The sequence below is a fragment of the Ovis aries genome, chromosome 19, assembly GCF_016772045.2.
Source record: "Ovis aries strain OAR_USU_Benz2616 breed Rambouillet chromosome 19, ARS-UI_Ramb_v3.0, whole genome shotgun sequence".
Classification (NCBI taxonomy): Eukaryota; Metazoa; Chordata; class Mammalia; order Artiodactyla; family Bovidae; genus Ovis; species Ovis aries.
In genome coordinates, this window is record NC_056072.1 from 30,651,061 (window position 1) to 30,667,702 (window position 16,642).

The 16,642-nt window shown below is 42.2% G+C and overlaps 1 protein-coding gene across 42 annotated transcripts in view; it reads left to right on the forward strand.

Annotated features, from left to right (window-relative positions):
• The window catches only part of FOXP1 (forkhead box P1), a 624,022-nt gene that overhangs the window by 527,778 nt on the left and 79,602 nt on the right, over window positions 1-16,642 (forward strand). For 33 of the 42 annotated variants that reach the window (XR_006057033.2, XM_060402200.1, XM_060402196.1 and 30 more), the window contains 4 exons: window positions 76-213; window positions 1,252-1,338; window positions 6,662-6,815; window positions 12,186-12,390. Coding sequence is in view for 41 of the 42 variants with exons in the window: in XM_060402200.1 (XP_060258183.1) it covers window positions 76-213; window positions 1,252-1,338; window positions 6,662-6,815; window positions 12,186-12,390 (584 nt within the window). In the remaining variant the exon portion in view is untranslated. The remainder of the gene's footprint in view (window positions 1-75; window positions 214-1,251; window positions 1,339-6,661; window positions 6,816-12,185; window positions 12,391-16,642) is intronic. The other 9 variants (XM_060402202.1, XM_060402203.1, XM_060402216.1 and 6 more) reach the window with 1 other exon arrangement.

Sequence of the window (16,642 nt, forward strand, 5' to 3'; positions counted from 1 at the left end):
CACTGAACGTGGAAGGCTGAGTGCTGTGGGTGTGCGATTTCCTGGCTTCCTATTTATCCTTCGTTAACGTTCTAGGTTCCCGTGTCAGTGGCTATGATGACACCTCAAGTTATCACTCCCCAGCAAATGCAGCAGATTCTCCAGCAGCAAGTGCTGAGCCCTCAGCAGCTCCAGGTTCTCCTCCAGCAGCAGCAGGCCCTCATGCTTCAACAGGTAACGGTCCTTCCTCCTTCCCCAGCATCCCATGCCTCCAGGGCCCCACCCCTCCATTCATACTTGCCCTCACCTGAGCAGCTCCTTTGCCCATTGAAGCAGTAAGCAGAGCGAGGCGGGTGGGGCAGGATATACGTTGGTCCCTGGGTGATCAACTGCATTTGCATCCTTGAAAGAGAGGGACCCTGCCAAAGCCACGAGGGTTTGGGCCAGGAGAGTACCCGATGGACTGAGATTAGGGCTATAATTGGACTTGGTAGAAGTAAGATCTTTTCGGCTTAGGGGGCTTTGCGCTCTTTTATTTGGTAAGCCCAGAGGCTTCTAAATGATGTGAATCAAAGCAAAACGAGAGCATGTCAGGAGCAGGTTTAAATGTGACAGCTCTCGAAGTCCCCATTTCAACTCAGAAGCATACAGAACTTTTCAACATCAGGAAGCATCTTGGAGTTTGTTAATTGTCAGGTGCACAGTTGGTTTCACCCTTTTTGTGTCTGCTGATGCTGAAATAAGCTTCTGGCTGCCATGGTGCCATGCGGACCTCATAGTCTGCTCTGATGGACCCCTGAACCAGATAGTGGGGATTCGGGACCATAGCGATGGGAGCTGCTGAGGCAAGGTGGTTGGGGACTGGAGGCAGAGGAAACTGGCCACACGGAGATGTCCACACTGAACAGCCCCCAGCACCACCCAAGCCTGACACTGAGCATGCACAATCTGCAGCAGAGAGTCACCAGACTCCCTCAGCAAAGGCGCTTTAGCTTTGTTGTACAATCAAAGGTCATTCCTTGCCTTCTTTTAATTAGTTTGTGTAGAAAAATGGTATGTTTTTCATCAGTTCATTTTGGAGATTACTTTTCAAACAATAATGCCAAGAAGAGTCAGCATGCACTGAAATTTATTGTTGAGTTTCAAACTAAAGGTCAGGCCATTACAGATAAAAGGATGCTATTTTTCAAATCACAGTTTGTGTATAGCACCGAAAGGGACAGTGGCTTGGCACTGCCCTCTGTTACTTACCGTCCTCTTTTTCCTTTGTAGCAGCAGCTTCAAGAGTTTTATAAAAAACAACAGGAACAGTTGCAGCTTCAACTTTTACAACAACATGCTGGAAAACAGCCTAAAGAGGTACCGACAATACATATTTTACTTTCAAACCACAGATCCCAGAGGACTATCTCGTGGCTATTAAACTGTCATTCATCTTTTAAATGATTGCACAACTGAGCTGACTCTATCGGTTCTCAGCTTTCAGACTGAGAGTTATTGTCCTGTTTTCTTTCAGATTTTTCTGGGTTCTGCTCACTGGCTGCCACGTATTTTTGAACACTGCTACAGGTGTACCTCGTATGGGCGCTGGGAAGAGGAGGTTGGGCCGAACCTTTAGGGTGACTTTTGCAAATGCACTGCTGAGCTGAGATCTAGCTAGGGGAGGTGAAGTGCTCCCAGTAAAATTTTACCTGGGCGCACACTTGATATTTTTTTTCCCAGCTCCAAGAGCTTGGGTGTTGGTGATGGCTTTTGCCTTCAGAAAAAGAATCCCTTATGCCAAAAGTTAGAGCAGGGTTCAGAACACCCCATCTTTGTTGAACAACTTCTTCCAAGTTGCATGGATCATAATTGCTAATGGCAGGCTTGGAGTATTTGTGTCCTTCTGAGAAAAACTTGTGTATTGCGATAGCTTCTGTGTATGCAGGCCTTTATAAGTGGGCATAGTGATCACGTGTGCCTACTGCCCAGTTAGGTAACAGTATTCTCTCAACAGAAGGGAAGACCTTCCCAGGCAGGGTTTCTGTCCCACCTTCTATGCGACTCAGTGTGGCCGAGGCTTGGTCAGATGGGGGAGTACCTCTGGGCATGTGTGTGTTATCGTGACATCTCTCTCCCCATTTCAAAGTTATCCAATGTCACTTATCTCTGCGTGTTTTCACGGTAGACTGAAATTCTTTGCATTTGAGTATTCTCCTCGGAATGACAATGTAGAGCTTGGTAAACAGCTCCCAGTCCCACTGAATAGCTTCTTTGCTGGCCTGCAGCAGGCAGCCCCTGCCTTCAGCTTAGAAGGAGTCCTGCCAGGTGACTCTGTCCCTGGCCGTCTCAGGAGCGCGGGTGCCTGTTTTCGCACGCTGGGAATGACCCAGCTGTTCTCACTGTGCCGCTTCCTCGCTCTGCACAAACTGGGTGCGTTTTCCGTGCCCTGCCAAGGGTTCACCCTGGGTAGCAGCCTGGATGAAAACCCCTGCAGAGTAGGGGCAGTTTGGGGCTGAAGGGGAGGAGGTGTTTTAATGAAACTGCTGACACAACCTTAAGTACGGTGGCGCGCTACCGGGTGCTGCCATAATAAAAAAGGGAACAGATTAAAAAGTGTCTAAAATGTAAATCTAAAGGACTAACAGTAATTAAAATGGAAATGGCACAGGGAGGGAAGGCATGTAATTGTGAGATATCACTGTGCAGAAGGCTCTCAGCTTTGTTTTGCTGGCTGTTTTTCTAATTCAGTAGGGCTTACTCATCAGTGGCAGTTCAATGCGCGTTAATGACTCTGGGATTGCAGGCATCACTCTGGACAAAGAAATGATTATTGTGCGGTCAAAAGAAGTTCAAAGACAAGAAGGGAATTTCAGTTTTTTCCTTAGAGATCCACATTCAAGAGCATATAAATTAAGCCAAATGTTAAAAACCACAGTCTGAAAGCTGACTTCAAAGTCACAACTCTCTAATTAATGAACTGCGAGCTTCAGTTTGGACAAGTTGTGGTTTGATGCGCCCATAAATCAACATGACAGGCCTGTTTCACAGTCTCAGACAGTGCTTGTCACGGAGTCACATCAGATGTAAACACAGCAGAAAAAAGAAGGGATATGAAGGAGGTGCAATTGATCAACAGAATTGGTAAAAACCCACTTTTGAAGCACATTATGCATGATCACAGGAAATGGTTACAGCCTCAAGAGGTTTCCCCTTCTGCTGTTGCTTTTTTGAATCAGATTTCTAACAGCCTTCAAAAGGGAGAATAAGAATTATGGAGTTTCTCCCCTGTGGCTCGCAGGCAATAACCCCCTGTTGTTATTTTGTGCTTCTTTCTTTTCAAAGGCATCAAAATTTAGTTTTTTAAAGATCTTTAACTCTATATTTGAAGACAAACAAAAAAGGGCCGCACTGTCATTCTTATCAGTTACCAGGGATTGTGTTTTTCCTTTCTGTTGCCACTTCTTATTAACCTCTTACTTGGTCTGTTAGACATAGTTTGGAATGCACGTCTGCATGCTGGGAGAACATGAAAGTTCAGATGAGCTCAGAGGGCAGATAAAGAAATGCAAAGGCGAAAGTTACACAGCAGAAGGAAGGATAAAAGTTAACTCGCCCAAATTGCTGCCTTCAGAAAGGGAAGGGGGCATCTCGGGCGCACAGACAGGCTGGTGGTGTTGGAATTTGGCAGCGGGGGTGGGGGAGAAAAGGGGGCCGCTCTGTGTCTGAACCAGGGGACGGTGGTTACATGAGTGATAGTGTTCAGCATCTCCAGGCCACTGGGTTTGTTGTGGTCACACTTTGCCATCCGTTTTGATGGTAAAGCTGGTGTTGCCTTCACATCCTGAGGGGTGGCTGGGCCCAGACCTACAGCACGTCCCCTTGGATTCTACTGGTGTGTTCACGGCACCACTGAATGTTACCAAGTCCTGTTGGAACAGTGACCAGGCGATCCTTACGTCCCCCAGGTAAGGGGGGAGCCTCCTGAAATTACTATGCTGGTGGTGGTCCTTTTGTGCTACCATAAAGTAGAGTCACATGGTAGTAATTTCATGATGTGGACTGCTGGTTAGGATTTTAACAAGGTTTGAACTTGGATGTTGACAGATGGAACAAGTGTATTAATTTACTGAATCCCCAGTCATTAGTGGCTCATAATTTTGAATCGTCAGCCACCCTCTCCCCGCCTTTTCCCTCTTTTGATCACCTCTGCAGTAAGATACTTGATCCTGGGCCAGAACAACATACTTTAGTCTCTTTTTTTCCTGAAGTTGCCTCGAGTTGTTGAGTTCAGACCTGAGACCTTCTTGGGAAGATGGGCGCTCCGTAAGCCCCATCCAGCTAGTTCTTAGGTGACGGCTCATTACTATTTGACAGGACGGGTGTGGAAAAGTGAAGGCAGAGTTAATTTTAAGTCAGGCCACAAAAAAAGAGCCCATCCTGTGCGGGCGAGGTAGGCTAAGTTGATTGTTTTAAAAGGGCCGTTTGTCCTGGGTAGTTATGACAGTTTATGTTAGGCGGTAGGGAGGAGCCGAAGAAAGGAAAACAGACCTTTGACTGCAGCTCTAGGGAGGGGATCCGAAATGCAAGGTTTATCAGGGCATTTTAGCATTTTAACACTGACTACTGACCTGTCCAGGGGACTGCACGGAGACCTTTTTTGTATGCATTCAATTGTGAGAAGTAAACAAACGGCTCGTATCCTGTGTTTGGTAACTGGGTGGGGAGCACAGTTTGGCAACCAGTGTTGCTTTTAAATTCTTTCTTTGGACAATGGGCCTTGTATACTTTTATATCCTGGCTTTTCAAACGCGGACAGCTCTCATGAGCTTTTCCTAGGGATGGCCACAGAGACAACAGAGCAGCCATCAGTCATTTTATATAAATACAGAATTTCTAAACATTTCATTTACAGTAAGACAGGAAACACCCTCCCCAGACCCCGGCACCCCCCACCCCATGATTTTCTACTTCAACAAGAGCTGAATCCCTGAGCTTGTATTGTACCCATGTTGTTTTTGCTTCTCTTCCTCCCCTCCCCCACCTTTTTTAAAAGCATCATGAATTAGTATCTGTTGAAGAAGTGAAAAAATCATTTTGACATGAATATAACTATCATTGGGTTTTACATTAATGTGATAACTTGGGAAGGGGTGAAAACAATTGGATCATTTTATGCATGCTGTTCTTCAAATGAAAACACTGGCTTTTCATTTAAATTTATTTAAATTTTTGTTGTTAGTGGTATAGAATTTGTTTTTTGGAGTGAAACTCAATTAACTTTCTCAGTGGCATGGTAGTAAGTCTGAAATTGGTTGCTAATATGAGAATGATGGTTTTTACTATAAAATAAACTACATGGAGACCAAAAGGAAACCGCTCTGTTTCTCCTCCTTTGAACTTTGCATCAGAAGGTCTTGGTATATATACCATTTTATGGATGTATCAGATCAAGGTCATGTGTTAGGGTAAGTGAATGCAGTTGTTTGTAAAGTGTAGTTATGTGAGGCTCTGAAAGGGTTCTGTAGTCCTCTTGGTTGGGAATGTCTCTCTCATGTTTTGAATAGTACTCAGAATCAGGAAAACAAATCTTGTGGCTTTTCTTAAAGAACCTTTTTCCTTTCTTTTTCTTTCCTGGTTCCAGAACTCCCTTCCCCAAGAAGGGTTAATTTTTCTTTCATAATTGTTAGCCATAATGTGGCTAAGACCTCCACCTCGATTTGATTCCTCGCAGATTAAGGATATTAGATAATTTCCTTCTATTTATTGTAATACTGCACTGTATTATCTTTCTATCACTCAGATAATTACTGAGGAAATCTACATTAATTTTTTTGGCTGGAGCAAGGCCTGCTAAACACAGGAATGATGTATTGATGTTTTACACAACAAAAGTTTTCCTCCTGTCATTGTCCAATCAACAGAAAGATATTTATCATATCGCAGAGCCCCTTCTTTTCAAGAACAAAGCCGGTAGGGAAGCACGACCAGCCAGCAGACCTTGGGGTTGGTTTCTGAAACTCAAGCCAAGCGAAGGCATCTGCAGCTTAAAGTGTCCTTCATATTAAGCACTCACAGCCGAGTGCGATGTTGTTTGCTAAATTATGAATGTGTGTAATTAAAATCTAGTGGCTGTTTCTATGAAAGATTTACAATGTTATTTCATCGTTTGTCATGGCTAATTAACAATATTAGATGAAGTTTTTCTTCTTCAAAGGTCTGATTTTTTCTCATTTATTTATGTCAGAAGTGATAAACAGAGTAGTTAAAAGCTTCTGCGTGTGCAGGCAGGACAGAGGCAGCTTGCTCCTTCACACCTCAGGGTTCAGGGTTCAAATCCCTCTAGACCTCGAGTGGTGAAACCGGACTTCTCGTGTGCCTCATTACAGGTTTCAGAGTCTAGAAGTCCACATTCTGACTGCAAAAACTCAGGCCTTTCCAACCACAGGAAAAACTGCCTAGATTGGCAAACTGTCTTTCTGTGGGAGCCAGCAGGAGAAAGGGCCTCCGCCCACCCCCTCGTTCCTCTGCAGAGGTCCCCTTGAAGGCAGCCTTGAGCCTGAGCCTTCCACGAAGCTCTGGTGACCACTCTCAGTCCTGGCTGATGACAGGGTGTTTGAAGACCACCATCCATTTTGCCTTCCCTGGGCAGTGGCCATCTCATTCTTTTTTTTTTTTTTTTTCCCTGCCTGATTTCTTTCAGCAACAGCAGGTGGCTACCCAGCAGTTGGCTTTCCAGCAGCAACTTTTACAGATGCAGCAGTTACAGCAGCAACACCTCCTGTCTTTGCAGCGCCAGGGCCTTCTAACCATCCAGCCAGGGCAGCCCGCCCTTCCCCTCCAACCTCTCACTCAAGGTAAGCATTGATGATGCAAAAGGCATTGGTCTCTCAAGACTCTGGGGCAGTGATGGGGGCGCAGGGGGAGTGGGGTCTCCTTCCAGCTCATCATGAAGGAGATTGTTTGTTTAAAACACGCAGATGCACACTTAGAGACAAAACCAGCTCAGGTAACAGTGATGGACCCTTCCAGAAGCCGGAGGGCTTGTGAGTGCCAAGATGACAACCTAGGGTGGTCTGCAGGCTTCGCCGATGTCACAGGATCAAAATGTTGCAGGAGAGAAGGCAGTAATGCTCTGTCTTAGGGAGCATTTTAATCAGATCTCACATTTTCGGTTTGGAATCGCAAATACATTTTCTTGAAGGCTTTCGTTAGTCATTTTAAGATACATTGTACATCCTGTAACTTGCTCTGTTTTAAATCGTAGTAATGCCTTTGAAATGTCTCTTTTTAACATCTAGGGAGAAATTCAGGTAAACAATTGTGATTCATCTCTCGCTGTTACAGAAGCCAAGGGGGTTTTCTGTTGGAATCTCTCTCTTTTGCATTCACTTGATTGTTGGTTTTTGAGCAAGTTGATTCTGCACCCATTAGAACAGGCAGCCTGTCCATCTCCAGCTCTTTCTTGAGAATTGGAGCTCTTTGAAAAGGAGTGAGATTTCATGGATTTAGAAATTTCTTTGGACAAGCCATTGACATGTTCTGTCAATGGATGTTTCCCGTCAGACAGAAATGAGTACTTTTGCTGTTCTTAGGACATCCCTCTGGGTTGAAGCAACTCTTAACTTTCACGTGGGCAATGTGATACACAAATGACTTATTCAGGACCAGCCAGAAGGAAAGGAAGGAGGGAAGGAAAGAAGAAAGAGTCATGCTGTGTTTTGAGATACAGGTCCTCCATGCTGTACGTGGTACAGTGGATTTCATTTGCCTCTTCAAGGCCCATGGTAGACTCGGGTGTATGTGTGTGTGGTGCCTTCAAGACTGGTAGCTAAAACCTTTGGTGTCTTGGATTCAGTTGCGTTACAGAGACAGCTCAAAATATGAAAACTCTTTCTCCCCCCTCTTGATGCTGAAGGCATGGCCATGCGTTCAGTAACTTTTGGTGTCAGGTGGGGCCAGTGAGTCATACCTGCCTCGAGTCTCTTGAGTCACCCACAACCAACTTGTGTCCCTCCTAAGGTTCTTTGGGTTTTCTTTATGTCTTAATGCTGAGCCCAGGACATTTTCTTCCTTTAACTTCCCTCTCAACTCCCCTCCTCCTCCTCCTATTACTGCTCATCCACACAATATATAATCAATATCGCCATTGCTGTCGAAATAGAAGACTTGGTAACTGAGCAGTGCCAGGGTGGGGGTGGGCGGGGGGAAGGACACATGGGCTAATGCACTTTTGTGCTTGCAAAATGTTATAACATGCATTAATTACATCTTTGTATTTATTGTCGGCAACATCGCCGGCTGGGCTGACACACCCACTGGACTCCGCTTCTACCTCGCTCATCTTTTCCTACCGCTCCTATACTATTAAGTGTGCTCACTAAGGTTCATTGTTATAGTCCATCAGCTAAGCTGTCCAAAAGAGGGCAATTGGGCAGTGACAAGACAAGCTCACATGTAATGTGAAAGAAATGAATGTGGTGATGCATGAAGTGTAATCTCTGCAGTAACATATCAGAGACACCGGTAGGTAATTCACTAGTCATGGCATTGATTGATATGCTTAGCAGTCGGCTCTAACGCTTTAGCCCCCGCAACATTAAGAAGATGCATATTTATAGTCTAAGGGGGTGTCTTTATGTGTGCCCAAAATGCATAAATGCAAATATAAACATTTCTCCTAGTGAAATGAACCACCCATGTCATAGCCATCTCTCTTGGAATCAAAATGCTGGTTTTGTGTCCCCTAACCCCTTGCCCAAAGTGGCTGGAGAATTCAGTCATGTTGGACTACAACACAGTCTTTTTTTTTTTCCTATCAGAGAAGATGATGACTTAAAACTGATGTCATTATGAGGTTTAAATCAACTTTCTGCTTGCTTGAACATGGTCACCTGGGTATGGAGGTACAAGGACAAAAAAAGGTTGATCAACTGTGTTTGTTTTAGAGCCAGTGATACCTGGGATTGTAAAATTGAGTTCCGTGAACAGTAATCTGTCAACTGTCCCCGCAACATACATTTTTTAAACCTGTGTCTGCACTTTCTTTTATAATGAAGGGGCCAGTTGTCCTGGAAAAAGACATGTAGGCAGGCACAGGGTGTATGTGTTAAAATGCTAGTAATGCTCACTTCAGGATGTACTCACCATGATTCTTTTACATCCCTGCATGGTCTTGGCTAAGTTGCCTTAAACGTGCATGTAAATATCACAGTATTGGAAGAGACAGAGAGTAATATTTTGAAGACTCTTTTTTTACCTTGGAGGTTTTAGGTTATGAAACGAAAGGACCTTTTTTTTTTTTTTTGTAAAATGTTTTTAGGGCTGTTGGAGGGCCTTCTCCCTGTTTTGTATTATTAGCATGTCTATTTTTCCCCTGATGGCTTCAGTCATATCATCTTCCTCAGCACCTGTAATTCCATAAAGAAATACACTTTTAATATCATTCTGACTTTTTAATTTTTTTTTAATATAAACTACAGTTGGAAGAAAATTGCATGCCTGCCGATGTACCTGTTAATGGATTTGTTTAACTTGGGAATATTATTGCTATCTACCATTTTGGAAAAAATGCATGCTTTCTGGACATTTGATGTCCCTTTAGTCTGATGAGTGACTAGCTTACCTTTTATCTGTCTTAATTCTGTCATGAGATCTCAGTTGTCAAATAACAGCATCCTTTGGTAGATACTATTCACTGAAGTAACGGTTAAACATCACTAACAAGGTGTAACATTGATGGAAGAGACCGATTTGACTGCCTTTCTGTGAGTCTGATGCGAATGTTCTTCACCATAATTATCACACTGAAATTTGACCCAGAAGGATACCTTGTTGTCAGTCAGTGAGTTACTATTTTATTTACCATTTCTCCCTGTGGATGAAGAAACTGATTTGCTAGCCCATTGGACTAGAAGGAGAGGAGAGAAACATTAATGTGCACTGTGGGCCTAACAGGTATAACAGGGCATTTCTCTTTGTCTTTATTTGCTGGATAAACAGCTTACTTTTGAAACAGCTTCAAAGTGCTGCTTCAGAGGGAAAGTATTAACACAGTGGTTAGAAACCTACCTCCCATGCACCTTAACCCAGAAATCAATTAGTTTGAGTTGAAAAACTAGGCAGCTTGTTCTTTTTGTGTGTATTTACTCCCCAGAAAGTAAAACTGGGTGTTGACTTATGTGGCCTTATATCAGTGTGCCATCATCCACAGACAAGCCTATTCACTATTGTTTCAATTGAATAAACAGTGATCCGAGGGTCAGACATCTTCCCAGGTAATTGCTGGTGTGCAGACATCAGTGGCGGCCTGTTAGCTACCAACCCACCCTGCACATCACCTCACTAGGTGTTGGAAAAAAATAGCCGAGATGCAGCAGAACTGGACACAGGATTGTGTGGTGACCTTTCCCTTTGTTTAATTTGCCTCCGAGGTTTAATTTCAGGGGACAAGTAATAATTGAATATGCCTAATAACTAAATGCTCATTTGGGACAAAATCCATCAAAATATAATTGGCATTTGATTTTTATGAAGGAAGAAGAAAACTGACTTGGCTGTCGACGCATTCGAAGAATATCTGACCACTTAATGTATCATTTGAGGCCTCTTTTATAATATATATTAATTGCAGAGACTCAAGCGTTTGAACATTTTCTTGGAGAACCGTTAGGAGAGACCAACTGTTTTTGTTAACGCTCCTCTCAGAAAGGCGGGGAAGGTTATTGGTCTGCTGTGCAATAATTTACTCCTCTTTGATATGCAAACGATCCACGGTGAATATAAAAAAATCCTATCAGACTCATTTCACAGTTCTTAACCACTCGGATTCTCTGGAGTCCATCGCCTCATTAGACCAGTGCTCTCCAATGCTAGCATAATTAAAATCTTTAACAGTTTAGCAAAGTAAAGATGTTTGGCTGATCACGTTGAGATGATTATCTATCCATTGTATTCTAAATGACAAAAATAAATTAAATTTAGACCTTGGCATTTTTTATTATGTGTTTCAAATGAATATAATGCACACAGCCTTCTTTTTAAATTCAGTACCTTAGGTTTGGTCAGAAACATGCCTGTTTCAGTTCCTGCTATATAGTCAGAAAATGGCAGGCTTCCTAGGAGAGCTCAGTTCCAGCTCATTGAAACAATGAACTGAGATCCAGACGTCCAATTCTAATGTGGCATTGCCTTGTGATGTCAAGGGTTGGTGATTTCTTCCAAGTTGTCCTCCCAGGTGGTGGTTGTCAGTTGCCGTTCAGAACGTGGTTTCTTCTGTGTGTGTATGCGCTAGAATATGCCTTGAGGTCAGATTTGGAAATCCTGGGCTGTAGAGGCATGCCTCCAGAATAAAGGCTTCGTCCCCACATTAGTGAGATTGACATACTGATTGAGTGTCTTCTTGGGAGGAAAAAAAACAAGGTAACTCTTCCTGCCCAAAACTCATGTCCATTGTGACCCCCTTAAAGAGCAAGAGAACTTTACTGCTTCAGGTTTCTTTCACTTTCTCATTTCATTCTGCAATGGTTCATTAGCATGGATCTAAGAAATGACAGTAATAATAGTGTTACTTGTATAAAAAGTTATACAGTTTTTCAGTAGACACATCCATCAATTAAGCATGTGGTACAAGAAACCAAAATTAATGAGGAAGATAGGTGTGTTAATGAAATAATCATAGTATAATCAATTTGACTGTTAAAAGTTGAAAAGCATTTCAGGAAGACGATATGAATTCATAATTTATGTCTAAAAGTGATTAATAAAAACTATATTTAATAACAAAGCTATTTGTCATCATTTAAGACTTAAGCACAAAAATTATTCATTTTGTGGTTCATGTTGTCATAATAGTATAGTTGAACAAATTTATTTTGAGCCCTTCTTTGTGTCTAAAAATACAGTAACATCTATCTACATTTTTTTTTTTTTACCCCAGCGGTCTAGAAACAACAGTTTGGATGGAGGCATACAGTCTTTGCAAAAAATAGCTGTGTTCTGAATCCTTTTCATGGGAGTCTTTTATGTGTGATGAGGGCACTTCAGGTGGAGGACCCATTCCTTCCTACCGTATTTGCCTTAGTTGAGAGGGAAGGAAAAAAAAAAACTGCATGCCCCAAAAAAACCCTAACACTAGGCTTTGTTTACTGACTCTTTGATTTAATTACTGTTTGAAGAGGACGGAATTAGCTGTTAATTGATTTAATTATCCAATTTGTTTGTTTCAGGCATGATTCCAACAGAACTGCAGCAGCTCTGGAAAGAAGTGACAAGTGCTCATACGACAGAAGAAACCACGGGCAACAATCACAGCAGTTTGGATCTGACCACGACATGTGTCTCTTCCTCTGCACCTTCCAAGACCTCCTTAATAATGAACCCACATGCCTCTACCAATGGACAGCTGTCAGTCCACACTCCCAAAAGGGAAAGGTAGGAACGCAAATCTGAGATGTGTCCGAAGCTAGCTGTAAGGCGGAGGGGTGGGTGGCCTCTCCTCGCCGTATCTATCTCGCTGCTCCCTAATTGGATCCATGTGACTGGAGTGTGCGTATAATTACTTAAGAATGTATTCAGTATGGTGTGGGTGTGAAGCATCTAATTATTGTCACCTTTTCAACGTGGAATTAGCACTTACGTAGATGGAACCTGAGCTTAGGAACCCAGGCAGCCTTTCGATCTCTCTTTTGGATGAGGTGGTCTTCCAGGCCTCCTCTTTCTGTCAAGTGTCCACTGCATACAAGGTGCTTTCCTTGTCTTTGTGTGCTTTCTAAGGAGATAGCAGTGTCTACTGTAGGCTGTGTTGAATTCCAGTTTGAGAAAAGATAAAATGTACACTACTCTGCAGTTCCCTCCCTGAAGGCGGGGGGCCCATCTGTTTCACCGTTGTGTCCCCAAAGTGTTTAGGTTTGGGTTTTTGTTTTTTTTTTTTTCAATAGACTGTCAGTGAAGGTTTGTAGGATGGACTAATGGAAGCGGTCCACATATATGCACACACAGACATACAGAGCCACTTTATCTGGTCTGTATTGTAGCATTGACTCAATTTCCATATTCCTGTTTGGAAGTTAACACTTTATATTTTTAAATTGCCCTGAGCTTCACTTGGATGTTAGTTGAAGCTGAGGTATTTTGAGAGATCCAAAATACATCATGTGAAGAGACAGTGCTAATAAAAGGAAGCTGTGAATCCATATTATTATACCTTAGCACCCAGAAACATTAATACTACTATTCAGTGCTTTTTCAAAGTAGAAAAAATATATATACAACTTTTTTTGTTGTTGTGTATTTTTAACCTGTTTCCTATGTAGCTCGTATGTAGAGTGTCCACGCACAGAAGAAAAGAGACCCTAAAAGTCGTAGGTGATAGCAAATGTCATTCCCATTCAGGAAAACCAAATTTTTTTGTTTTTTTATAAAGGGACCAAGTGAAAGATTTTTTAATTATGTTCTTCACTTAAGCAAGTACACATATAATTTCATACGTTTCTAAAAATGTTGAACATGAAGCCCACTGATTTAATTAGATATATATCTTTATACCAGCAGTACTTGATCCATTCAGAGCTTAGTAATCACAGAAAATAATATCTAAATATTTGTGTATGTGTTGGTTGTGTGTGTATCATGTTCAAACCCAAACTCCATGAGAGGTTTCTGGAGATGAGATTATATATGTTTTAGCCAAAGCTTGCAGCTGTCCTTCTAACATCACTTTAGAGTTTCTGTGGCAGGCACAGCAGAACTAAAAGATGCTTTTAACTTACTGGTTTAGAGGAGCTTGAAAAATAGAATGGTTGACAGTAAAAATTAGTTTGGAAACATTGGACCAAATGTGACTTCTTTGGTTTCCAGTGAGGATAGGTTTGCATGTCTGGAGACCAGTCTTAGCTCTTGCTGTATAAGGTCTTAGAATGCCTTTGTAATTAAAAAAAAAGAAAGAAACACTAGACCTTAGATAGATTTTAAAGAAAAGGTTCTACGTTGTCGTCCTTTGCTCTACTTGCTTTTGGTGTCCTGAGGTTGATGCTGTCCATTTACAGCAAAGGAATTGAATTACATCTTTATCCATAGGTATCGAAGGGGGCCATACAGTGAAAAATGCCAACTGATGCACTTAAAGTATTTATTGTGATCTTGTCGGCCATTGTGGAGCCTGCACAGATTTCCTGTGACATAGGAGTTTCTCCCTGTCTAGATGCACTGTGCTCCGTTTCATTCTAAAAGGTTATATATCTGGAGTCAGGTAGTAGATTAGCAAAGAGGCAAATAGGAGAAGAATAGCCCTTTTCATGTCTTAAGGTGCATTTGAAAGTAAATGGATCTCAGAGACAGTCTAATTCCAGGAGAATAAGTTTGTTGGATTTCTCGTTTTATGGTCCTTATGTGTCTGCACAAAAGTTGGGCTTAATCTTCATTATACTACCTGCCCACGTTAGAATAAGGATCAGGAAAGAATTCAGATTTCACTGAGCATTAATCTGGATGTAAAAACAGGCTGACTTCTCCAACTGTACATGCAAAGAAGAACCAACTATGAAATTATATGCTGCTACTTAATCTCTGGGGCCTCTGAGTTTATATTATGTGGTAGGTTCCCAGATATGGCTGGACTGAATCAAATTCTAACCACATTTTAACTGAATGTGACAAATAAGAGAGATGAGCAGAGCACCTTAGGTTAAAGATAAGTCAAAAAGTTACAAACTTACAGAATTGATCACTAAAAATTGAATTATTAGTCAGCTTTGTATATAAGGACTCAATAATGAGTATTTTATGGTTTTACCATCTGATGGTTTACTTTAAAATCCCATGGGGGATATTGCTATTTAAATAGTGGGAAATGGTTTTTTAAAAAAGTTATCCCTCTCGCAATGCGTTCTCCCTTACACAATGAGTTGTCGTTTGTCTCAGGAGTCCCTTTGAGAAGTTCATCCCTTACTCACCAGGAGCATTTGTGAAATATATCTCGTTTGAAGCTCTCCCTTGGTTTCCTCATAGTATTCCCCACCCCCAGTGCTGCTCCTGGAGCTGTATCTTGGGGTACCGGCTTTAAGAATTCTTTCTGAAAGGAGTTGGGAGTACTCCGTGCAGAAATTCATAGGGCCCAAGGTAGCATTGTGAGAGCTGCGGTTTGCTTTTCAAAGTCGGATTTCCATGCCATGTGGAAGGCTCCTCCCCCCGCTGCCTACCCCCGTGCATCCTTCGGGCTCCCGTGAGCAGCCACCGCTGCAGCAGCTCTGGGGTTTGGTGAGCTGCAATCTGTTAAGGAGATAAATAATGTGCTTGGCACGACACTCCTACTCTCCTCTTTAATTTGTCTTACACAAGGAAAATTATAATTAAATCATTCAGGGTAAACCCTTGAGTGTAGAGAAGGGAAGAAAAAAACACACACACACTTTGGTAAAGATTGCCAGTAGAAACCCACTCCCCTGTTGTGCGGGGTAGAGACATGTATCAATATTCAGCATCATTAGGGGAGGAGCTGCCCATGTGATTTGTGAGGCGGATGCCAGCGCTCAAATCAAGGCTTGTTAAGATCCTGTCCCAGTGCGATCACGGACCTTCCGCATCATTAGAATTCAGCACAGGCACTGCACTCCGTGCTTTGATTTTCTTACGAGAATTCAAAAATGTTTATTGTGCTGATTTTATATATATATATGTATGTATGTATGTATGTATGTATGTATGTATGTATGTATATAAATTCATTGGTGCAGTAGACAGGGCTCTGTTGTCAGGCCTGAGAGAAGTGTTGGGGGGATGAAGTTCAGGCAGGAGCTAGGCAGCTGCAGAGCAAGGCAGGCATATCCATGTCTTACTGTCATTTCATTCCGCAGGACCAGGGCGTCCTGACTTCTTTGGTAAATAGACAGAAGTTCGACCTGGGATGCCTGTAAACACAAAGATATTATCTCGCCTTTCTCAACTGTCTGACTATCTCGCTTTAAGAAATTCCGAGTTTTGGCGTGCGTAAACAAAATCAACGCCATGCAAATGAAACATTTATTAAAATGCTAAATTTAGTAAAGCCCTTTGAGCTTCCTGGATCAAAGCAGCTATGTAAATACAAATAGCAATTACTACTTAAGTAATTGCCTGAATTAAAATTCTAAATATCACATTATATTATGATGCACTAGGGAAGGGGAAGAAAACTCACATTTAATCTTCTTTGTCCCTGTGCCAAGCAACTGGCTAAACTCTTGCCTTGGGAGTGATGTCTCGTTTTAGCCACATGACCACTGGGAAGCAGCAGGGTTTGTTATACCCATTTTCCAGATGAGGAAGTTGGTTCATTAAGATTAAATAAGTGACCTAGGGTCATAGAACTGGTTAGTCTCATAGTTGAGATGCAAATTCAAGGCTCTCTTTTAGTTTGTAAAACTGGACTTAAGAGACTCCGTTCAGCACAGAAATGAATACTTAATTATGATAAATTAAAGTCAGTGCTCCAAAAGAAATTTTAAGTTGGATTTAAATTCACTTAAACAGTGTATTGGCTTACCTACTGTGTGCACATCAGCATATTTAAAGGGAAATCCCAGAGTTTCCTGTGTAAGGTAGACAAGTAGTTCCTGAGCTTCTCTTAAAGGGAGGGTGGGTAGGGAGGATTTGCAAAATATAAATCATTTACAGTCTGAAGCAGCACATAAAGAACAAAAACGGACCC